This window comes from Rhinoderma darwinii, chromosome 4 (assembly GCF_050947455.1).
Source record: "Rhinoderma darwinii isolate aRhiDar2 chromosome 4, aRhiDar2.hap1, whole genome shotgun sequence".
NCBI lineage: Eukaryota > Metazoa > Chordata > Amphibia > Anura > Rhinodermatidae > Rhinoderma > Rhinoderma darwinii.
Genome location: NC_134690.1, coordinates 231275331 through 231300588, shown reverse-complemented (window position 1 = coordinate 231300588; position 25258 = coordinate 231275331). Strand labels below are relative to the sequence as shown.

General features: G+C 39.5%; 1 protein-coding gene across 1 annotated transcript in view; it reads right to left on the bottom strand.

Annotated features, from left to right (window-relative positions):
• Positions 1–25258, bottom strand: part of CDC40 (cell division cycle 40) — a 54125-nt gene that overhangs the window by 9720 nt on the left and 19147 nt on the right. The window contains exons 3-11 of the mRNA XM_075862273.1: positions 22622–22708; positions 19041–19170; positions 12495–12578; positions 11887–12026; positions 11699–11795; positions 11142–11281; positions 6829–6903; positions 3267–3312; positions 1871–1972 (exon numbers count right to left, since the gene is read on the bottom strand). Of these exons, the coding sequence (XP_075718388.1) occupies positions 1871–1972; positions 3267–3312; positions 6829–6903; positions 11142–11281; positions 11699–11795; positions 11887–12026; positions 12495–12578; positions 19041–19170; positions 22622–22708 (901 nt within the window). The remainder of the gene's footprint in view (positions 1–1870; positions 1973–3266; positions 3313–6828; positions 6904–11141; positions 11282–11698; positions 11796–11886; positions 12027–12494; positions 12579–19040; positions 19171–22621; positions 22709–25258) is intronic.

The window sequence follows — 25258 nt, the reverse complement described above, 5'->3', positions numbered from 1 at the left end:
TGGAACATTTAGGACCACAGGTCAGAGGTAAATATATACTTCATGACCGACGATTTTGCGCACAGATTGCATTAAATTATTTTTTTTCCAGCAACTATCACATTCTTTTACAAAAGTATAAACTACACTTTTCCTACAACAGTAAGTAAAAGGCTATTTAGACCTTTGGAAGCATATATTTTTTTTTTATTACATTAAATCAAGGTCTTATGTATTTTTAAGCAACTTTGAAAATCACTTATTAAAAAAAATTGTTGTTTTTTTTATACAACTTATCCTGTATACATAGTAGCTGTATAATTCTCTCTCAGCAGAATTAGCCGTCAGTTCAGCTGAACTGTCGGCTAAGCGGAGAGCGGGCCCTGTGGGTCTCACAGGATCCACCTACCATGCATCGAATTCGCTGCGTAAAAGCACCAAATTGTGGTGCAGTTTTTCTAGTGGAATCTCCACTGCGGAAACCAGCGCTTGAAGAAAAAAAAGGCAGAGGCCTAATAGGTTGCCTGTGAGTTTCACACTGATGGTTGTTTTTTGGTTTTTTTTTCAACACCCTCCCCCAAAAAAATAATCCACGTTAATCAAGAAGTCCCACGTGCCCCAAAATGGTAGTATTAAAAACGATATCTCGTCCCACAAAAAACAAGCCCACGTTTTGGCTACATAAACGAAAGAATAAAAAAAAAGTTCTGAATCTTGGAATGCGGCGACAAAAAATAGTAATAAAACCTAAAAAAATAAATAAAAATATACATATTTGGTATCGGCATATAAAGTACCGACCCATAGAATAAAGTTAGAACATTACTTATCCTGCCTAGTGGACCACATGCATTGAAAACGTAAAACCAATGGCGGAATTTCAGTCTTTTTTCCACTCCCCTCCCCCAAAAAGCTAAAACGTCCATCAATAAATAATATACCATTGAAAAATACAAGTCATCCTGCAAAAAACAAGCCCTCGTTCGACTGTGTCGAAGGCAAAATGAAAAAAAAAACCCCCCAAAAAAACCCGACATGGCTCTAGGAATGTGGCGATGAAAAAAACGAAGCTCCGGCAGCGGTCAGGTGCGATTTATGGGTCACGTGCTGCTGCAGCCAATCACTTGCCTCAACTGTCACATGCCGTTTATGGCAGCATCTCCGCTGAGGCCAGCGATTAGTTGTAGCTGCACTTGACCGCAGAACAGCACGTTACCGCTGCCGTAACCAGAGCGGTGGTTTTTCTAGATTTGTTTTCTCCATTGTTTTTCTGTATTTATGTTCGTGCCGTTTACCGTGCTGTATAAATAACATGTTAATCTTATTATACTAGTTACGATTATAGCGACAACAAATTGATATCGTTTGTTGTTTTACTACTTTTGCACAAAACTTTTTTTTTTTTTTTTTTTACAAAAAGATTTTATTTTGTGCGTCCGCATTCCATGATACAGCATTTTTAGTTTTTCATTTACCGAGCTATATGAGGGCTTGTTTTTTTGCAGGATGACTTGTAGTTTTCATTAGTACCATTTTTGGGTACATCTGACTTGATTACTTTTTAATTCCTGTTTTTGAGTGGCGAGATTTAACAGTTATCAGCTATTCGTCTTATTTTTTTCATTTGTGGCATTTACCGTGCAGGATAAATAACATGAATTTATTAAAACATTTTTTTTTTTAGAGTTTTAGTAAAGTCACTTGACAGCATTGACCACGGCATCTAAGGGGTAAGGCTCTGTTCACATCTGCGCTGGCGGTTCGGTGAGGGGCCCCCATTGCAGATTCGGTTGAGATTACCGGAAACAATCTTAAAATGCAATATTAAACCTTAGGTTACATAGAGAATTTAAATCTATTAAAAAGGGAGCCTTAAAGCATTGCCCATTACCTGTTTCTGTGTCCCATAGCTTGAGATAGCGGTCATATGCTGCACTTAGAAACTGTGTTCCAGCGTTGTTGAAACAGATGTCCCGAACAGCTTTACTGTGGCCTAAACAGCAATAAAAAAAAAATGGATATAGTTCCAAAGTAGTAAATAAACAATCCAGTGATTTGTGGATTATGATCTATTGTTGATTATTATTAACAACTTTCAAAAATTACAATAAATGGGGATACACTGTTCTATTCCCGCCATGGACTGAGGCCCCATGCACCCGACCGTAATTTCATCTATCCCTAAATACGGTTTGTAAATACGGATCTGTAGTCATCTGTATATATGGAAGTGCTTCCGTAAATACGGTCCGTATTGCATCCATATTTGATACGTAAATAAGGATCCACGAAGAAAAAAAAAAAAAAGAGGCAGGCTGCAAATGATGTCATTAATACGTTGCATAGCAATGCTTCCGTAAATACAGGACAGTTTACGGATGCACATCCATAGCCGTCCGTACTTATGGAAGCACCCATAGGCTTCTAAGGGAGAGTTCGTGCCATAATTACGGACAGGTTCTATTATTTTTTTCAGCACGGATACCCATAAAATACTGAAAGATGTCCGTGGCCAATAGAAATGAACGGGTCTGTAACTATGGTCGTGTGCATGGGGCATTACAGAGCCATCCGCTTCTGATCGCTCCAGAAAATCTTTACAGTGAAAACATATGATATAAAAGAAGAGTTGAGAATCAATTGATGGGTGCAGGTCAACAAATCAGAATCTAAAATTCTAAAATGCTTTACCCACCCCTACAACAAGCTACTTTGAGTAAGTGTGGGTGTGTGGGTTCCTCCATGGTATTAAAGTTAGGAAACAAGGCAATAACTAAATGGCAACCACCAGTTCCATTCACTCAATATGGTACTCTTACTATAAAAGAAAATATGGTCTCCATAAGAAACCATAGGTACTTTATTATTGGCTATACATAAGAAGTCCCAATGAAGACTGGTTGCTATCTAGAAGAGTAGAAACTTAAGTCCCTTTTATATGGGCAAATGATTGGGCGAATGAGCGTTCATACGAAAGCTTGTTCCGGATTGGAACATCCGATGAACGAGCATTTGCTCTTTCCTTGGCGTATTGCTGTCCTATTTACGCAGGGTAGCAATCAGCCAACGATGCAAGATGCAAATGTATGGGGACAAACGATTGTAGATATGTCTTCATTCATTCCGACCATTGCTCTATGTAAATGGAGCTAAACGAGCGCCGATCAGCATGCTATATTGTCGATCTGTGCTCGTTACCGGATGGCCTTGTATAAGCATCCTTATTTTGAGTTGAACATACTGGTGTTTACAGAGCAGATCTTATGAAAGTTTAGATGTTACAGTACCTATAAATGTTCGTAAACATCTTCGCTCATTGTACACTTCCCAAAGCTGTAACAAGAACAGATTTCACAAAATAAGTTTAGCTTCATATAGTGACAGTAGTGCCTCAAACTGGTACCGTCCATCAATACAGCCGCTCAAAAAACGTAATGCTCACCTAATGCAATTGCCAGGCTTATTAAAAGAGTATTCCCATCTCAGACATTTAGGGCATAGGATATGCCCTAAATGTCTGATAGATGCAGGTGAAAGCTCTGGAACCTGCAGCTATATTGACATCAGGTGTCCCCCTCCCCAAACCCACCTGGTGAGATGGCCGTTGCCCGCAGCTTCTAGACGGGGGAATCTATGCAGAGGTGGTTGGGGTTCTGGAAACAGCAGAGCTATGCAGTTTGCGTAAAAACACCTTTATAAGTGAATGAGAGTTACGGAAACAGCGTAGCACAGCGAGTTTACAGGCCATATGCCATAAATGTTTGGGATCGGTATAACTCTTTAATGCATTGGGGAACATATAGGCTCAGGCTACAGGTTGATATATCTGCACTGGCAGTAAACTGGTGAAGTGTTCACACCTTACAGTGCCTTGCGAAATTATTCAGCCCTTTGGTGTTTTTCCTGCTTTGTTGCGTTAAAACATTTAATCAAAATAGATTTTTTGGGGGTTTGTACTATTTGACTTACACAACATACCTACCACTTTGAATGTGACACACACAATAATGAAGACAGAAAAACTTTAATGTGCATGAAAGTCATTACTTTGTGGAGCGACTTTTGCTGCAATTACAGATGCAACTCTCTTGGTGTATGTCTCTATTAGCTTATCACATCTAGACACTGGGATTATTGCCTATTCCTCCAGGCTGCTCCAACGTTTTTAAGTTAGTTGGGTTGCATTGGTGTACAGCAGTCTTCAAGTCATAAAGTCTGGGTGTTGACTAGGCCATTCCAAGACATTTAAAGGTTTCCCCTTACACTCCAGTGTAGCTTTAGCAGTATATTTAGGGCCATTGTCCTGCTGGAAGGTGAACCTCCATCCCAGTCTCAAATCTCTGGCAGACAAACAGGTTTTCCTCAACAATTGCCCTGCATGTACTGCCACCCATCTTTCCTTTATTCCTGACCAGTTTTCCAGTCCAGACTAATGAAGCATCCGCACAGCATGATGCTGCCACCACAATGCTTCGCTGTGGAAATGGTGTTTTTGGGTTGATGGGAATTGTTGGGTTTGCGCCACACATAGCATTTCCCATGATCGCAAAAAAAGTTACAATTTTAGTCTCATCTGACCAGAGAACCTTCTTCCATGTGTTTGGAGAGTCTGCCACATTCTGTTTGGGGAACTCAAAACATTTTTCTGGCAACACTACCATAACATCCTGCTCTGTGTAGTATATGGCTTATAGGGGTACTATGGACAGATACTTCCATCTCCCGTGGATCATTGGAGCTCCTTCAGTGTTATTGTTGGGGTCTTTGTTAAATCTGATTATTTCCCTCCTTGCCCAGTCTGAGTATTGTTGGGCAGCCTTCTCTTTTCAGAATTGTAGATGCGTCATATTCTTTCTATTTTGTTATAATGGATTTAATAGGATTGTCACGATACCAGAATTTGGACTTAGATACCGATACTTCGTGTAGTATTGCGATTTCGATACCAAAACGATACCGTCAACAGTAATAAAAAAAAATAAGTTCTTCCATTTTCTGATGTGAGGTGTGAGGTGTGATGATGAATTTTGAATGTGGCTCACATTGACAGTAATTAACCCCATCATGTTTCTCAGTCATAATGGGTTAATCTGTGAGGTACATGATGTGGTTAATTACTATTAATGTGAGGCACATGGAGGTTAAATTCATCACACCTCGTGCCCCACAATAAGTGAAAGCAGATTGTTTTACAGCGTACACATCATAAATGACATAAAAAACATTTGTGCAGGTTATTACGGCCGCGCCAATACCGAATGTGTATATTTTATGTATTGAGACTTATTTTATTGTTTATTGTAAAAAAAAACAAAAGTGTATGTGTATTTATTTTTTTATTTGACAACGCTTTAGGTTTTTACTTTAATGTACTGGCATATATCTATATACTGATAGTACACAGGCATATATCTATATGCCAGTACATTAGCCTGTGTGCTGATAGTACACAGGCAGTTGTTAGGACATACCTAAGTATGCCCTAACAGGAAATATGGTAAGACAGCCCTGGGGTCCTTCAATGGACCCTGGGCTGTCTGCCCATATATGGTATGTCCCCCAATCGCGTCACAGGAATTTCCTGTGACGCGATCCACGGGGCATCCCCCCTTCTCATTTTCCCCTTGAATGCTGCGATCAGCTTTGATCGCTGCATTAAGAGGAATAACGACGGAGAACAGGTTTCTCTCATCTCCGCCGTTAGAGCGCGGCTGTGTAATACAGCCATTGCCCCGCTCCTCACATAAGTGTGCACGCGGTCAGCATGAGGGGACGCAGCCGTTGAAGCACTAATGAGCGGCGGTTCAGGCACTGAAGACAGAACATGGGGTGTTTTGAAGTGCGTCCGCCATGTTCGGTCTTCATTGCCGGCAATCATTATTGCAGCGCCGGCCGCATCACATCACATCACGCTGACAGCACGCACTTGTCAGGACTCAGGAGCGGGGCAATGGCTGTGTTACACAGCAGCAGCCCTGCTTTAACAACATTCATGTGTTACAATGCCAAGCTGTGCAACCGCACAGCTTAGTATCGAAATACATGAAGTAACAGTATCGAACTGTTTGAGGGTGCACGGTATCGAAACCGTATCGAAGTTTCCATGCATTGTGCATCCCTAGAATTTAATGCTGCTCCGTGGGACGTTCAAAGTTTAAGATCATTTTTTTTTTTTATAACCCAACCATGATATATACTTCTCCACAACTTTGTCTCTGACCTGTTTGGAGAGCCACGTGGTCTTCATGTGGTTTGCTTAGTGGTTACAGACTGGAGGGGGCGGTCAGAACAGGTGCATTTATACAGACAAGTGACCGATCATGTGACACAGGTGGACCTTCAACTAATTATGTGACTTCTGATGTTTATTGGTTTGACCAGATCTTATTTAGGGTTTCAAAACAAATGGGGTGAATACATATGTACTAACAACTTTTCAGTTTTTAGGCATGTTTTTCATTCCACTGTAACAACTTGGACTATTTTGTCAGGTCCATTACATAAAATGAAATTTAAATTCCATTTTATTTGCGGGGTGACAACTTTCGCAAGGCACTGTTGTTACAGACTTTAAAAGTGTTCCTTCAAGTCTGATCTCTGTCCAATGTGAGATCAGGCATGGAGATACGCTAGTTCATGCTGCGTACTGGTCCTAATTTAATTAATAGGACTCGTGTACTATAATCTGAGCATCGTTTGGTTGCCTCGGCAACTGTACCATCCAGTATGCACTAGCGTATCATCATGCCAGTTTAAGATCGGGCAGAAGATCAGGCTTGGGGGGGGGGGGGGGGCACTTTAATTTAATGACCATACTTCAAGGCCTTGAAACTAAGAATTATTACTTACCTTAATCTTGCAATCCATGGAACAAGACAGTAGCAAATGGCCAGAGAGTGGGAATAATCTTACGGCACTGACACCCTGAAAGAAAAAGATTTATTAAATCAAACATGAAACTTTATCATTATCTGTAATATTTGGTTTACTTTTAATCCTAGTTGAATATCCTAGTTTGCATACACATGAAAAAATTAAACACGTAAGGACCGTATGCCTAATGTGCACTGATCCGAATGTTTTTTTTCAAGAAGAGCAGACAGGCACAAAAAACTATTGCCAAATCTTGGTTAGAAGCGAGGGCACCACATTTGCATGACTGGATACGTTCAGTCAATTTGTTTCTACCACTTACAAAGTGGAGTACAAGTACAGAAATGCGGAGTTTTTATACCAGAATAAAATCTGGGACTGCGGATTAATTCCTGCCACACCGGAAGTTTAGGAGTGGCATCCCCAGTCTTCACAGGTGTCACACAATTAAATAGTTATTTCACCACTGCCCACCGACAGGGGTCTAACATCCCCCTGACGTATCTACTCCTCCTTCCTCACACTTTCCACAGTGCACAGACTGGCACTGGAAGAGAGAATTACATTTAAAGGCTATGAACACCTTCGGGGACATTTTTTTTTTTTTTATGTATTTAATTTTACTGCATTGGCTGTTTTATGTTAATGACACAATTAAAGTTGAACTTTGATCTCGTCATAAATCAGCTCAGAAAATAATTCAGGAGAGAAGAAAAAAAAGTGGCGAGAAAACGAGATTTCACTATGAACAGAATTCTGCAGGCTGCTATGTAATAAAATACACGCAGGCGGATGAAACCAAACAGAGCATCATCTTTAATAACAGCCAATTGTAAAAGTGTGTTGTTTTTTTAGCACGTTAAGACAGATGCAATAAAAAAATAAATATATAAAATAAACTAATATATACACACACACATATATATATATACATATACACATACACACACACCAGCAAAAAGAAGCAGCAGCACTCTGGTTCCAAACAGAAGTAATCCAGTAATAGACGGGTGCCAGCTGATAGTCCTGATCAAAAGACCGTATAGATATTCCAAAAGTAAATCCAGCAGCACTCCGATGTTCAAAAGTGAAAAAAGTGGTTTATTGTGCCAGCATGGCAGGTACAATGCAACGTTTCCGTCCCACCTTGCTTGAAAAAGGTCCCAAGGTGGGACGGAAACGTTGCATTGTATATAAAGCATATAAAAGTATATATAACTTTTATTGCTCCACACGTGGGCTCAGGGACCCAGATGCACACTTACGTGAACACTGGTATCCCAAGTCAAGGTTCATGTGCCCCCCAGTCTTCATCTTCTGAGCCCACGCATGGAGCAATAAAAAGTTAGACTCTTGTTAATAAAATATCATATGGATCTGAGCAATGTAATCGTGATCTATTGCATGTCTTCTATTTATATTGTGTTACTAGATATTAATATACTAGGACTGTACAGTATTGAGTACATATACTGTACATACTTTTCAGTAGGACAACATTTCGGTATTAAAAATAATTTTTTAAATTGGGCTTATATAATGTTCACATTTTCTGAGACACTAAATTTTGGGTTTTCATTAACGGTTACCACAATCATCAACATTAAAAAGAAAAAAATGCTGGAAAGAGATCACTCTGTGTATAATATAAGAGTTTCACTTTTTGAATTGAATGACAGAATATCATCAAAAAGTTAATTTATTTCAAATTCCAAGAGAAGGCCTAAATTTTATTTATATATATATATATATATATATATATATATATATATATATATATATATATATATATATATATACACACACACATACACACATATACGCCCAAAAATTTACCCTCGAGTGGCTGTTCACTTGCAGCTCACATACAAATTTCTTTTAGGGGAGTAGAGAACAGAACAGGACCATATAAGGCATGGCTTTTTTGTGGGCACTGCTCCAGCTACCACATTTGTATCGGCATGGTAATAGCAATAAATATCCTGAACCACCATGTGACTAAGTATTTTTTGGGGGATATGGCAAAATAATCTAGGCAATTCCGTGAGGTGGGCACAATACCATGGGCTGTTTTGGGTTGTTCATGTTATTACTGTGCTGGCACGAATGTATGGTCTAGACAGTTCTTCATGTGCACAAGACTGGGGAATAGCTGCAAGATTAAACAATTCAGAGATGTCCTTTGCTTTGCGAGTGCTGGGAATTCAGACTGGGACCAGAGAATGTCTTTAAGGCTAGAAGATATGGGGTGGGACATGCGCTGAAAAATGGACAAAACACAGTTAGCTGTTATAAGTCAACCAATGCGTATGCATTACACAGAAATAACACCAAAGAAGGGAGAGAATATAACCTACAGTGGAGGAGACGGTGATGCACTTTACTGCTATTTATTCTTCTCTGTCTATATGACTAATATGTATTTATTATTTATCTATATATAATTATTTTTTTAAGATATAAGTGGGATACTTATATAGGTATAAACTGATTGGTTTCATGTTCAGGGATATTGTATTTCTCTGGAATAAGATTATATTTTTCCAGATTCGTTGCATTATAGGCTAAAAGATACTTTTTAAATTGTGAACGAAAGTAATGAATCATCTTAAAACATTTGGCTTCCTCCATGTGGCGCCGCATGATTTATAGACATAGGTTGCAATTTTCGCTGTATATCCACAGCAAAATCTGAATGTGTTACATGTGGATTTCGCAGCAGATTATACCTTTTAAGGCTATGTTCACACGGGGTATTTTGCCGAGTTTTTGGACGCGGAAACCGCGTCGCAAAACTCGGCAGAAACGGCCCGAGAACGCCTCCCATTGATTTCAATGGGAGGTGTCGGCGTCTTTTTCCCGCGAGCAGTAAAACTGCCTCGCGGGAAAAAGAAGTGACATGCCCTATCTTCGGGCGCTTCCGCCTCCAACCTCCCATTGACTTCAATGGGAGGCAGGAGAAAGCGTATATCTCGCTGTTTTATGCCCGCGGCGCTCAATGGCCGCGGGCGAAAAACGGCGCGATAATTGTCGCGAAAATCGGCGTGCAGGGAGAGGAATATCTGCCTCAAAGTTCCAAACGGAATTTTGAGGCAGATATTCCTCCCCCAAAATACTCCGTGTGAACATAGCCTAAGCATTCAAAGTTGAAAATCCAAGGCAAAAACACAACATAATATTTGAAAATCCGGTTTTTGTATTCACATTGCCCCTTATAGGGAGAGCCCCATAAGAGGTTTAATGCAGGGAATTTAAAAACAGCAGGGATTGGATAGAGAAGTGAGACGTTATTTTCTTTTAAGTCAGTTTACTATTTTTCCTTTATCTTTTATACACATTTTGTTCTTTGTTACTAGGGCTGTTTATGTTCATCGGTTGTCATAAAAAGTGCACAGCACAGGGGCACGCACGAATTTAAGACTTTACTGGCTGCGATTTTTAATGGAACACATCAAGGTCTCGGGGGATTGCTGCGATAATTGCGATAGCTAATCTATTCAACAGGATTTATTCTATTTTAGAGCAGCGACTCCCTACTGGTTAGCCAGATAGCAAACCTTTCAGACATTGAAAGAGAAGTCCTAGAGAATGGGTAAAAGGAAAATACATTTTGAGGGTCCGCTTTATTGCCCTGGCTGTGAACAGGGAAGAGACTCAGATAATGTCATATATTTTTCTGCAGGAAAGATTAAAACGAGCAGAAAAAAAAGTTAAAATATAAATACATTTGTATATAAAGTTTTGGTATACGTCATTATTCACATCATAAGTCTGGGATAAAACATTTTGCTTCACAAATATAATAAGCACAGTCGATTAACCAGATACTACTTAGCATTTAATACAGGTAAATAAATGTTTGAGGAGGGGAATATACACTAGGCCTGGTGAGATGATGCCTTCTCACAACTCATTTAGATACTATTCACACAGTGCAGATTTGCTGCAGAATCTTGCATTCAATTTTTAAGCCAAAACCAGAATTGGATCCAGCAGACCTAGAAGGCCTTTCTTTATATATTTCTTCTATTTAGGATTCGTTCCTGGTTTTGGCTTAAAAATACATGCAAAATCTGCATCAAACCAGCACTGTGTGAACAAGGCCTTACGCTTTATTTACTATGTGTAACGCACTATTTCTGTGGCCACAAGAATTCATGTCAGTTTGATATAGGGATTATCATTTCCATGATCATATTCATGATTTCTCTCCTCCTTTACAGAGACCTCGACTGTTAAAAGGCTACAGAATGCTTTTTAATATTGACTTTATTATTAACTAACATTACCTTTGTATGTCCGGACCAAACGTGAATTTGTTTCTTGGGAAGATAACATTTCTCAGGCAGTTCGGTTGAACGCAGATTCACATCGACATCTTGAGGAATGTGTAAATATGATCTGCCTTGGTAGTCATACATTTCCTTAACTACAAAGAAAGAAAAACAATTGACATATGACAGTAGGCGCAAAGAATGGATATAATCATATATAATATCTGGACGATCATTTAGGGCCTGTACAAACCTGTGTCTGTGTTTCGTTGCTCTGCTCCTTCAGAGAAGCAGAACAACGAAAATTCCGGAAGCGCTGGTTCTGTTGTGTGACGGACACCATCAGCGCCCGACGGAATCCATTGACTTTACTAAGTTTCCGTCATAGTTTCTGGTATTTTTGGGCGGATCTGCGATGGAAGCCCCTAACAGAGCCTCCAACGCAGATGTGATCAGGCCCTTACAGTGGTGTGTAAACAATTGTGTCGTTCAAAAAATAATATTTTCTCATATCCTATGTTTAAATATGTTTCAGACAAAAAACATGCGGAGAGTATTTAGAAACGGGATACCATGCAAAATGGTCTTCTCATCTGCAGGCTTATCATCCTCCTGTTTGCCTCTCTTCTGCCTTTTTGCGGTGATCTCATCAAGCTCCTTCTGTTCTTCCTGAAATCAATAAAGCAGTATATGTATGGAATCCCTTTCAGTTGTGAAATCTAACTCCAACCCCTCTGTGTATACAAGGCTTCATATTCACCTCAGATGGCTTGGCAACATCTTTCTCATCAATATATTTTGCCCAAGGACCCAGGAAACCGTCTATGTCCGATGCGTCACTCCCTTTCACCTTTCTCCGCTTTTCAGTTTTTTTCTGACCAGTTTCAAATACTGTTAAACCTAAAGGAGCAGCAATAATTTATGTTTAGAACAAGGGAAGATGAAACGGGCTCGTAACCAACACTGTTGGAGATCAATGTAATACCGAAGCATGATTTGTGACAAACGACAGTAATAGAGAACAAATGAGTAGACTATTTTAGAAATAATAATGTCAATATAAGGTTTTTGGGTGCACAGACCACGATTATGGCATGGACGGGCAGCGGAGCGTCGTCCGCAATCACGACCGTGCACACACAAGATGTGCATTCATTTTAATTAGCCCGAACTTCAAGTGCGGACCGTATAATGTAGAGTCCTATTTTTTTTTTTTTTTTAAAGTCCAGGCTCTGGGCAATGCAAAGACTGTGGAAACCACGGTGGTGTGCATTGACCCATAAGGTTAGAATGTGTTTTATACTATCCTCCATTGCAGATAGTATACGGCCGCAAAACTACTGTCATGTGCCTGACGTCCGTGTTTACCTTGATTCTTTTCAGCATCATCAACGGAGCCAATATATTTTGTGGAGGTTTCCTGAACATTTAGTGATGGATCTAGGGCATATCCTGGAATAGAAAGAGGCATCAGGCACAATATTTTCTCCAATTGGTTGAATTCTTTTTGCTAAAAGGAATTGCTAAGTAATCTGGTATATTATGTATATACCTAGAACATGAAAAATAACTATGAATGTAAAGTGTATTACTTGTAAGTGGTTTCATTGAAGCAACATGCAAGGATACACTGATGTAACAACAATCCTCCTCTGACTAAAACAAGCCAACAGAGCATGTTCTTGACAGCAGTAAGAATGTGCCCCCCTGAAAATCACATCACTATTTTAACCCTATTTTCCCACAAACCGCAGTACAGTTACATTGAGGTGATAATGTGGGCTCAGAAGTGGAGCCCCCACCATCACCGCGGGGTGACAGCTGTATTATACAGTTGGCACCCTCCTGTAACTGCCAGGACCAGAGCTATTCTCCGATTCGGCTGATTAACCCCTCAGATGCTGCGCTCAATAGAGCGCGCAGAATCTGAGGGGTTTTTACCCGACCGGCAACCCAGCGACAATTGCTGGGCTGCTATGGCAACCGGAGGCCAAATAATGGCCTCAGTGTCTGCCTTGTACGGAAGCCTCCGGCGGGTCCTCGTAGGTTTGCTGCCAGTGAATAGCGGACAGCTCTAATACACTATACTACATATGTAGTACATTGGATTAGAGAGGCGATCGGGGCATCAGGCCAAGTCCACAAGTGGGACAAAAAAAGTTACAAATAAGTTAATAAAAAAAAAAACAAAAAAAAAAGCCCAAACTCCTTTTTTCCCCCGATAACAAGGCTTTTATTATTGGGGAAACCGTAAAAAAAACAAAAAAAAAAACTATACATAATTGGTATTGCCACATCCGTAACGACCCAAACTATAAAACGGTTATGTAATTTATAAACGCACGGTGAACGCCATAAAAAAATGTTGAATGCCAGAATCCCTGTTTTTAGGTCACATCTTCCTCCCAAAAAAAAAATGATAAAAATTAGTCACATTTACTCCAAAGCAGTACCGATAAAAACAACAACCCATCCTGCAAAAAAAAATAAAAAATCCCTGACACCGCTTAGTCCACACAAAAATAATAATAAAAAAAAAAAGTTATGGGTCTTCGAATATGCCGACAGTAAACAAGTAATAATTTTTTTTTTTTAAATGATTTTATTTTGCAAAACCTACAAAAAACATAAAAAATAAAATTATATATATATATATATATATATATATATATATAAATATTTGGTATGGGCGTAATCGTATCAACCCGCAGAATAATGTTAACATGTAATTTATGGTACATATTTAAAAACATACATAGACCATCACATACAATATAAAACATAATAAAAATGTGGTAGTGGTATCTAGGAGCAACAAATGTATCATATTATATATCCATGGAATCAAACTGTGTATTGTCAAGGTACAAGAATACCTCAACAGTTAACGGTATACTAAATATGTACCCACTGGACAAAAAATACAAATGACCGTGTCCGAGAGACTGATCCAAGATATAAAAAAATATATATAAAATCAGGATCAGATCCATGTCAAATACCAACCAGTGGGTACATATTTTGCATACCGTTAACTGTTGAGGTATTCTTGTACAGTATTGTCAATACCTTGACAATACACGGTTTGATTTCATGGATGTATAATATGATACATTTGTTGCTCCTAGATACCACTACCACATTTTTATTATGTGTTGTTTTATATTGTATGTGATAGTCTATGTATGTTTTTAAATAATTTTCCAAATAAAGATATTTTTGGGATATTGGTTAGTGCTTTACTTGTACTATGGTTATCTACACTTCTAGTAATGTTGTCTATATAGGTCTTCATAGGTATTCTATATCCAGTATTGACGTATATGGATGTTATTGATGAAACAGGTTTTCTGTCTGGCCTGGACTTTATATTGATGTAATTTATGGTGCATGGTGAATGCCGAAAAAAAAGCCCAATAAAAACCTATTCCAGAAGTGTGTTTTTGGCAATTTCCATTTCCAAAAAATGAAATAAAAAAAGTGATCAAAAAGTCGTAAGTGTCCCAAAATGATATCAATAAAATCTACAGCTTGTCTTGCAAAAAAAAGAAAAAAGCTCACACACAGCTCCATCGACCAAAAAATAAAAAAAACTTATGGCATTAGCAATGCGGTGATGAAAAAACATCCCGACGTGCAGGCCGGAGGGGAACATTCCTTCAGTTTCAGGGCCCTAGTATTTAGGAACTAGGAAGGGAAATAGCACATCTGCTGGAAGCAAAGGCGCCCGTATTATACCAGCACAAAACTTTCCCAGCAAAATTTCCCAAACTGCAATGGAAAAAAAGTCCCCAAAAGGTGCAGAGCGTTACAAGAGGAGGATAAGAAAGAATACGGTTTATCAGTGCAACACTGGCCTGTGCATAACTGACTATTCCACAGCACACCACATATCTATGGATAATTGTATTATTTACCCCATTATTATACCCTCTTATGCCCTGATGCACTCCGCACAGATTACATATACCCCCACATTATAAACTGAATACCAGTAAAACTCCAAACAAAACTACTACCAAGCAAAATCCACGCTCCAAATGGCGCTCCTACCCTTCTTAGACCTACAGTGTGCCCAAACAGCAGTTTACGTTCACAAGTAAGGCATTACCATACCCTGGAGAACCCGCTTAATTTATATGGGGTAAGATTCTCCAGTGGCACAAGCTGGGCACACCATATTGTGCGGTGAATAGGCATATCAGTGGAAAAATTGCAAATTTTCCCTTTGCAACACCCATTGCATATTAATTTCTGAAAAACACCTGTGGGGTCTAAATGCTCACTACACCTCACTAAATGCCTTTAGGTTGTAGTTTCTAAAATGGTACATATTTCTTGGGTACATCAGGGGTTTTGCGAATGCGACATGGTGTCCACAAACAATTCCAGCAAAATCTGCGCTCCAAAAGTCAAATACCAATCCTGTTCTTCTGAACCCTCCTATATATGTAAATATCTGTTTATAACCACATATGGGGTATTACAATACTCGGGACACATTGTTTTACAAATGTTGGGAGGGGGGGCTTTTTCTTCTTTATTCCTTGTGAAAATGAATAATGTGGAACTAAAACTACAATCTTATTTTTAATAAAATAAAAATAAACACATTTTTCATTTTCACAGCTTAAAGGGAACCTGTCACCAGCATTTCAGCTATTAAACCAGCAATACCTGGTGTAAGTGGGTGAAATATAATTTCTATATAACCTATAATTGTCTTCTTAGTCGGCTCTGTAGCTTTACTATTTAGTTTTTTAGTGTTCCCACACCGTATGCTAATGAGCATAAGAGTCAAATCTTCGGTTGAAAAGTCATATCTTCATTCTTCAAGTCTTTCAGAGTTTACCCCACCTCCCTACTTTTGATTGACAGCTCCTCGCCTTCCCCCAGTACACACAATCCTGCGCTTGTGCATTGATATCTGGATTATTACGATAAAAAGCGCGAAAATGTCTGCAGACCGTTATTTACAGTCGGAGGAGGAGATTAGGAGAAGGGAGAATGCCAATGAACATTTGATAGCAGCGGCCAGTGAGGGATAAGCAAGGTACAATCGGTGAAATGCTGGTGACAGGTTCCCTTTAATTCTAATTAATTCAGCAAAAAAAACTTTGGCGTCAAAATTCTCACTATGCCCCTAGATGATTCCTCAAGGGCTGTAGTTTCCCAAATGGAGTCACTTTTGGGGTATTTCCACTGGACTAGTACTACAGGGGCTCAGCAATTGTGACATGTTCCACAGAAACCATTCCAAAATCCAAATGGCGCTCCTTCCCTACTGGGCCCTACCCAGTGTCCAAATAGCAGTTTATGACCACATATAGGGTATTATTTTACTCAGGAAAAATTGCTTTATAAATGTTGGTGCTTTTTCTCCTTTAGTCCTTGTGGAAATGAAAAAAAAACTAAAAAAAATAGCTAAACCTACATTTCTTTGAAAAAAAAGTTTGATTTTAATTTTCACGGCCTAATTCCAATAATTTCTGAAAAAAACCTGTGGGGTTAAAATGCTCACTAAACCCCTAGATAACTTCCTCAAAGGGTGTAGTTACCAAAATGGCATCACTTGTGGGGGTTTTCACTGTTTTGGTCCCTCAGGGGCTTTGCAAATGCGACATGGCCTCCAAAAACCATTCCTGCTAAAATTGAGCTCCAAAAGCCAAATCGCGCTCTTTCCTTTCTAAGATCTGCTGTGTGTCCACAAATGGGGTATTGTTTTACTCAGGAGAAGTTGCCTTACGAAAGACCTCTTTAAATCTGACATGGTACCCAAAATAGATCCGAATAAAAAGGAGGCCCCAAAATCCTTTAGGTGCTTCTTTGCTCCTGAGGCCTGTGTTTCAGTCCAGTAGCGCACTAGTGCAACATGTGGGATATTTCCTAAACCTGCAGAATCTGGGCAATAATTATTGAGTTACATTTCTCTGGTAAAACCTTCTGTGTTACAAAAAAAATTGATTAAAAATTTAATTTCTGCAAAAAAAATAAAATATGAAATTTGTAAATTTCACATCCACTGTGCTTTAATTCTTGTGAAACGCCTAAAGGGTTAAGAAACTTTCTAAATGCTGTTTTGAATACTTTGAGGGGTGAAGTCTTTAAAATGGCTTATTGGGGGGTTTCTCATATATGGGCCCCTCAAAGCCACTTCACAACTAAACTGTCTCCTGTAAAAATGGCCTTTTGCAATTCTATTGAAAATGTGAGCAATTGCTGCTAAAGTTCTAAGCCTTGTAACGTCCTAGAAAAATAAAAGGATGTTCAAAAAATGATGCCAATCTAAAGTAGACCTTTGGGGGATGTTAATTAGCAACTATTGTGTGTGGTATAACTGCCTGTCTTACAAGCAGATACATTTAAATGTAGAAAAATGCTAGTTTTTCGCAAAATTCTGGTGTTTTTCACAATGAAATACTGAACGTATCGAGCAAATTTTGCCAGAAACATAAAATCTCAGAATCGCTTGGATAGGTAAAAGCATTCCGGAGTTATTACCACATAAAGTGACACATGTCAGATTTAAAAAGGAGGCTCTGTCAGAAAGGTCAAAAGTGTCTACAGCGGAAATGGGGTTAAAACAAGTGAACCATATAAAAAATAAATAAATACTGCAATTGATTAAGAGGGTTCACACTTAAATTATACATGTGAAACATTGGAAAGTCTACCCAAAGAAACCATAACTATAACAAAGCCTTACTGCTCCGTACTACCTCCATGTTCCACATAGCACAAATATGGCAACAATACGACCTATGAGGCTTTACTGTACCTCCGCATACATAATTTATACAGTGATCTACTTTTTTTTTTCCTGCCTTATTCCAAATGAATACAACAGAAACGTTCATGACATGCTCTATCGGATGCCGCATTAGAGAGCTATGCTCCCGTAAAAGCATAGTTTCTAGGGGAGAATAACCCCATTATACAGCGTTGTAACAAGCATATATAGACAGCACACAGAATGCCTACGGCTCCCTAGTACGTACCTGCAGTGACTCTGATCTGTGTGCAGGAGGGTATACGGTGACACGCGATCGTATGTATGAAGCTTAACCGTAAGTGGTCAAAAAAGCGGCAGATCTTATTATATTCACCTATAGCTTAGTATATAAAGTAGGACAGCCTAGCTAGTAACATAAGTGGGGAGCAATGTAAATCCACATGCTGCCTGCTGGAAAAAGCCACCACGAACACCATGGGTCAGCAACCTTTGGCACTCCAGCTGTTGTAAAACTTCAACTCCAAGCATGCCCTGACTATATTTGGCTGGAATAATAAAGGGTTTAGCTGTTAGTGCATGTTGGGAATTGTAGTTTCACAACAGCTGTAGTGGCAAAGGTGGCGGACCCCTGATCTACAGTATATTTCACAACTAACAGTATTAGGCCTTATTCAGACGACCGTATTTTACGTTCAAGTGCTGTCCATTTAAATAACGGACAGCACACTGAACTATGCAAATCTATGGGGCTATTCACACCTGTTTTTTCACGCAGTGTGGGTCCGTTGCATGAAACTCACGGCATGCCCTATTTTGGTCCGTTATTGCGTCGCCTATTGAAGTCTATGGGTGCGTGAAAGAGACAGCACACGGACGACATCCGTGTGATGTCTGTATTTCAAGCATCATTTGCTAAAGAGATGATTAGGAACACTGAAGACATGGGGAAAGCACACTGACGCCACAAGAAACTAAAGTGCACGAAATACGCTCCGTTTTGTTTGCAAATCGGACACGCTCGTCTGAATAAAGCCTTAAATAGAACTATTTGAAGACACTAGCAAATCCTTAGAGCACAGAATAGACCGGCAAGGTCAAGTAGAAAAAGGAGATAAAGGACATCAGAATCAATGTTAACATACCTACTGCCAGAGCGATTCTAATATTCCATTGTCTCTTACCATATGTTGCAAATGTTCTTCTCTGCTGTTCAAACATGAAGTCATTGATGTGTGCTGGTTCTGCATAGCCTGAAAGCATGTTCCTCGGAGCAGCCATCTGCTGGGTTTTAAATGGATTGTTCGGTCCCAGCTGAAATTACATAACAAATGGATTTTTGGCAAACAAAGTTTCAATATAAATGTATTGCACTAAAAATAGAGACAGTTTCGCAATTTACAGTACAATATGTGCGGATGGGGTTTAACGAAATGCGTGGCAGATTTTTTCCGCCACGTCTGGACCTATCCTAACTTGTAGGTTGATCAACTTAAATTTTGTGCCTTTTTAAATGTTGGGCAAATAATGTAGCATAACATGTATAAAATTGACATTCTGTTCATCTTATGGTGGCACGTGACCCATAGACCTTTCTAAGGCTTAACTTAAATTATATTCTGCTACGTCCGTTTCTTCAGGCACTACTGGTTATGGCAGTTTTTCTTTGCCTTTACTTTTGTGAAATATGTTCAGTGGGAAACAAACAGGATGAATTATGTGCCACACAAGAACATTCTCTTTGCAGTAAACAACTAAAGTTGAGGTCGTATGATTGGGGTTATTTTATTACAGCCAGCTAAGAGAAAAAAAATAGTTCAGGCATGTACTGGAAGCGGAGCAAGGTTTTGTAACTCTTCTCTTTACCGTGCTGCTTGTGTGTCATCAATTATGGTATGTGAGCCGATTACATTCACCATGTTTTATAGATACATGCTTTACTAGGTCATTTGTTTTTGCCAAGCTCAACATTGTATGCCTAATCTTATACCAAGTCGACAATTTTGATTTTGAGAGAGAGATTGCCTGTCTGGGCTTTGGGTGGTTAAGGAATGACTAAGTTATTGAAACCTTTGCAAGAAAGCAGATACTGACAGTAGTAAAGTTAAGTGTATAGAAAGACCTTAAGACCATACTGAGCTGTGAAGAGAGGGAAGGTGCGTAGCGGTCACTTCTCCCCTAGCTCAGCATGTAAAACTAGCCACAAGAGTAGAACACAGTTCAATATGGTCAGGGCACCAATCAATAAATCACGCTGCGGACGAAAAGGGCAACATGGTCTTGCTGACAGGTTCCCTATTATAATAGAAAGGTTGTTATTTCTAATATTCAAAGCAACAGTAAACCTAGAAATGAATAAGTAAAAATGTTACTATTTTGAGTCTGCAAAGGTGACTACAGTAAGCGTTGGCTGATCCCACTTTGCTGCTACTGCAAGACGCTGTGGATTTTCCGCAATTAAAACAGTTGACGTAAAATCTGCAGCTAATCCGTCAAGTGTGAACATACTCTTACATTGACACTAAAGGTAGTAAAACTTTTAATTCTGCTACTCAACTTCAAACAAGTGCTGCGCCCAGAGTACTGAACCAAGAATATGGAGCCTGGTATTACTTGAAAGCTAGGATTCTGGGTAAGCTCTAGTCCTCATATACCAGCCGTGGCAAGCGTTTAAAGTCATGACATATTAAACATATCCATGGAAGTAAAAGGGTTAATCGTACTACTCCTGCCGATATATACGGTACCACTGTCGTTTTTTACATTCTATACAGTGACAGAGCAGTGGCTGCCCGTCCTCTCCATATACAGCACGTGCCAACTATGCAGCTTATAATGATGAAGATGACAGGCAGGAGACCTATCGGCCACCACTCCACACAGTACACACTCTGGAGAAGCCTCTCAGGCTGTAGCAGTCCCACAGGTCTCCAACAGGGCCGAATTCAACACTTTCTTCCCCTATTCTAAAACCACTTGTCCAGTCCTCCCCTCCCTCCTTGGCTCACTCTGCCAATACAAACCGCAGAAGGTAGGGCAGCCCTCAGTCATGTGAAGCTGTGTTGGCACATCACCAACACCGAGGAAAATATATAGGGTGGGCCATTTATATGGATACACCTAAATAAAATGGGAATGGTTGGTGATATTAACTTCCTGTTTGTGGCACATTAGTATATGGGAGGGGGGAAACTTTTCAAGCTGGGTGTTGACCATGGCGGCCATTTTGAAGTCGGCCATTTTGTATCCAACTTTAGTTTTTTCAATGGGAAGAGGGTCATGTGACACATCAAACTTATCGAGAATTTCACAAGAAAAACAATGGTGTGCTTGGTTTTAGCGTTACTTTATTCTTTCATGAGTTATTTACAAGTTTCTGACCACTTATAAAATGTGTTCAAAGTGCTGCCCATTGTGTTGGATTGTCAATGCAACCCTCTTCTCCCACTCTTCACACACTGATAGCAACACCGCAGAAGAAATGCTAGCACAGGCTTCCAGTATCCGTAGTTTCAGTTGCTGCACATCTCGTATCTTCACAGCATAGACAATTGCCTTCAGATGACCCCAAAGATAAAAGTCTAAGGGGGTCAGATCGGGAGGCATTTCTTCTGCGGTGTTGCTATCAGTGTGTGAAGAGTGGGAGAAGAGGGTTGCATTGACAATCCAACACAATGGGCAGCACTTTGAACACATTTTATAAGTGGTCAGAAACTTGTAAATAACTCATGAAAGAATAAAGTAACGTTAAAACCAAGCACACCATTGTTTTTCTTGTGAAATTCTCGATAAGTTTGATGTGTCACATGACCCTCTTCCCATTGAAAAAACTAAAGTTGGATACAAAATGGCCAACTTCAAAATGGCCACCATGGTCAACACCCAGCTTGAAAAGTTTCCCCCCTCCCATATACTAATGTGCCACAAACAGGACGTTAATATCACCAACCATTCCCATTTTATTTAGGTGTATCCATATAAATGGCCCACCCTGTACATCTTCCGGGATGAGGTGACTGGGTTTTGATTTGGTAGTACTGTGCAGAATTGAAAGTGCAACTATTTTAGCAAGTGCTTTCTTAGGCCCCATGCACACGACAGTATTTTCATTTATCCCGAAATACTGTCCGTAAATACGGATCAGTAGGCATCCGTATATACATAAGGGTGTCTAAATACGGTCCGTATTGCATCTGTATTCCATCCGTATATACGGATCCAGAAAAAAAAAAAAAAAGGTTACAAATGATGTCATCAACAGGTTGCATAGCAATGCTTCCGTAAATACGGATGGTATACGGATCCACATCCGTAGATGTCCGTATTTACGGAAGCTGCCATAGACTTCTATGGGAGAGTCCTTGTAGTAATTACTGACAAAAATAGGACAGGTTTTATAATTTGTTCAGCAAGGACACCCATCAGTAAAAATACTGAAAGGTGTCCGTGGCCAGTAGAAATGAATGGGTCCGTAACGACTGTCAGTAATTAAGGTCCGTAATTACTGCTGAAAAATACGGGTGTGTGCATGGGGCCTTATTATGTTAGGAAATCAATGCTCTGTAATTTTTTTGCCTCCGGATAACACTTCAAGTATGGCGTCGATCTCTGAAGTGCAGGAATTAGCAAGCAGTGGTCGTGGGGGAACTGATCGAATGCATGCAGCCCTATTCCCGTCAAATTTGACAGAATCTGCAATGGACGATCGAACAGCGCCTCCAACGCAGATCTGAACATAGCCTGAATAGAAAAGTCATAAACTTACCTCAGGTGCAAACAATGTTTCATATGTAGGATTGAATTGTACTTCTTTAACAGAGGGGTCAAGATGAACTCCAATGTCAACATTTTCCTGGTGAAGACATAAAATTGCATTTGTTTTATTAGAAAGAGAAAATCGGAAATCACAACAATAAAGTATGACAGAATAGTCACTGGAAAAGATCTTGTTCAGAGGTCACTGCAAATCCGCCACGTCTAGCCTTATTCTATGGGTTCACAGAAAGCCTATGGAGGCCAAACACAGCTAGCGCCGCATTTCTGAGGAGAGCTCAGTGGAGTGATTCTTCATAATCATTTTAGTGATCGATGGGGGTCTCAACACCAGAAACCCGACAGATCAAAACCTGACGAGCCACTTAACAGGTTAGTAATTTTTATACAATTAACAATTTTAGACTGCAAGTCGAGTCTTCCAAGAATCAAAGCATGTAAAACCCAGACTTACTGGTTAGCCAAACCTCACGTGTAAAAAAAGAAACAAAGCTGAAATTGAGAAGTATTCCGTCCGGATCATAACGACTATTTCATTACAGGCAGATTTTTAAAAAAAAACAAAAAAAAAAAAAACACAACACTTCAGTATAGTGTATTACTGAAACAATGATTAAAAGAGAAAGTCAAAATTAAAATTCACAATGATAAATTGCACTACATGAGAACCTGTATTTATTGCATTAGCCAGCGAAAAAAAATATATACACTTCCTTGTAGCGCTCCGCAACTTCCACACCACACAGAATTTAGCAGCAGAGCTACAATCGTTTCGAAAAAAAAACAAAACTTTAAATATTCTGTACACAAATTACCGGTTGCTTATAAAGCATTAATTTAATGACTTGAATACAAGCTTGAACAACGAACATTAAAATACAAGGTGAATTAAAGAATGACTATAAGTTAAGGATTAAAGGGGTTGTCCAGTTTTTATTTATTTGTAGAATAGGAAATCCTACAGTTTTCTAATATGCGTGTATTAGACATTCTGCTGACATACATTTACTATAGCGCATGAGGCCCCTGTCACAGTGGAATGGTACAGCCCACAGATTAGTCCTGTGTAATGTATCCACAGGCTAACGGAATATAACTAAACGTTGGGGCCACACGGGAGGACACATCCATGGGCTAAGTGAACAGGACGAATAGTGGAATAATGATAAACTAATTCACTGTGCCGATATGCACAGTCTCCAGATTATTTATAAAATATCTGCCTGTCTCTGAGATTTTGTCATGTTGTTAATAAAGTTAAACAAAAAAACACAGGAGACGGGGAGAAGAATGAAAGAGCTGCCCCTCACAGACACTATGATGAGATGTTGCTGGTGGTAGAAATACTTTATCATTTCTGTTCCTCAATAACCTATTATATATATCTGAATACCTGTGTTCACATGATGCGGGTCACATGACTGCCGCCATCTTTAGCTCACAGTTCACCTATAGATGCATTTCTATGGACTAATCAGTGGGCTGTACCTTTTTTTTTTTTTACAAAGACAAATACACTGATATAAGATATGTATGGGAGCAGAATTTGAAATACATGTATATTAGAAATCTGTATGATTCCCTATTCTATAAATAAATTAATAAAACAAAATAAAAGTGGACAACTCCTTTAAAGGAACACTCCAGTCAAAAACGAAAAATCAGACAGCACATGGTGCTTATGTGTTACTTTACATTGTATAGTCTTTGTACTGCCTGTTGCTACATTGCAGCATCAAGTGGCTGCTATCTCCATGAGAATTGAGCCAGCTGCATGTTAATGAGCTCTCCTTATATAGATATCAGTGGGCGGCGCACACAACTAAGCCCCTCCCAGGCTGGAAAACCGAAAACTGACAAACGATGCGTCATGGAGCCTGACAGAAAAATAAGGCATTTATACATCAAGCCCCATCATCACTGGTGTCCTATTGGTAACCTGCAGGGGAGAAGTCATCATTGTAACATTATGGGATTGCGTTTTGGTATATTTCTTACACGGACTCCAAAGTGCCTCAGGCACATCTCTACTGTTAGAGCAGTTCAGGCTTCCGCTGCGGCCTAGTAGGGGACACCAGGGACTCTCTGTAATAACACCATTTGCGTAAATGAAACTTTAGGGGCTTGAAGTGCTCAATGACTGGAATTTTACTGGAGTGACATCTGGTGCCCGGAGGCAGACAAAACAGCTGATCAGTGCAGGGTACAAGTGCCAGACCCCACCAAAAGTATGAGAACCACCCCGTGCCCGGACAGCCCCTTTAACCTTTCCTTGTGTACTTAGTAGCAACTTTATAAAGGGAGTCTTACTAGCACTGAATAGGTGGGATCCTTTGCACACAAATCCACCAACATACTTTGTGGCGGCTTCACAAGATGTTAAAACCCACTTGAGGGTTGATCCACATTTGACGGTAGCGGTAAGTAAAACCTTTAAGTTAACACATTTTTAATGTGATTTTGCCAAAATCTAGGTTTTGGTTTTTTTAAGAAGCAGTTCTAAGAAAACGTTTCTATGGATAAGTACTTTGTGGTACGGCACGAAGTTATTGGGGAAAAACGGCAATAGATCCATAGCAAGTCCGTGATGGACAGGGCATGCTGCAATACTACAAAACAGAAGGGTTTT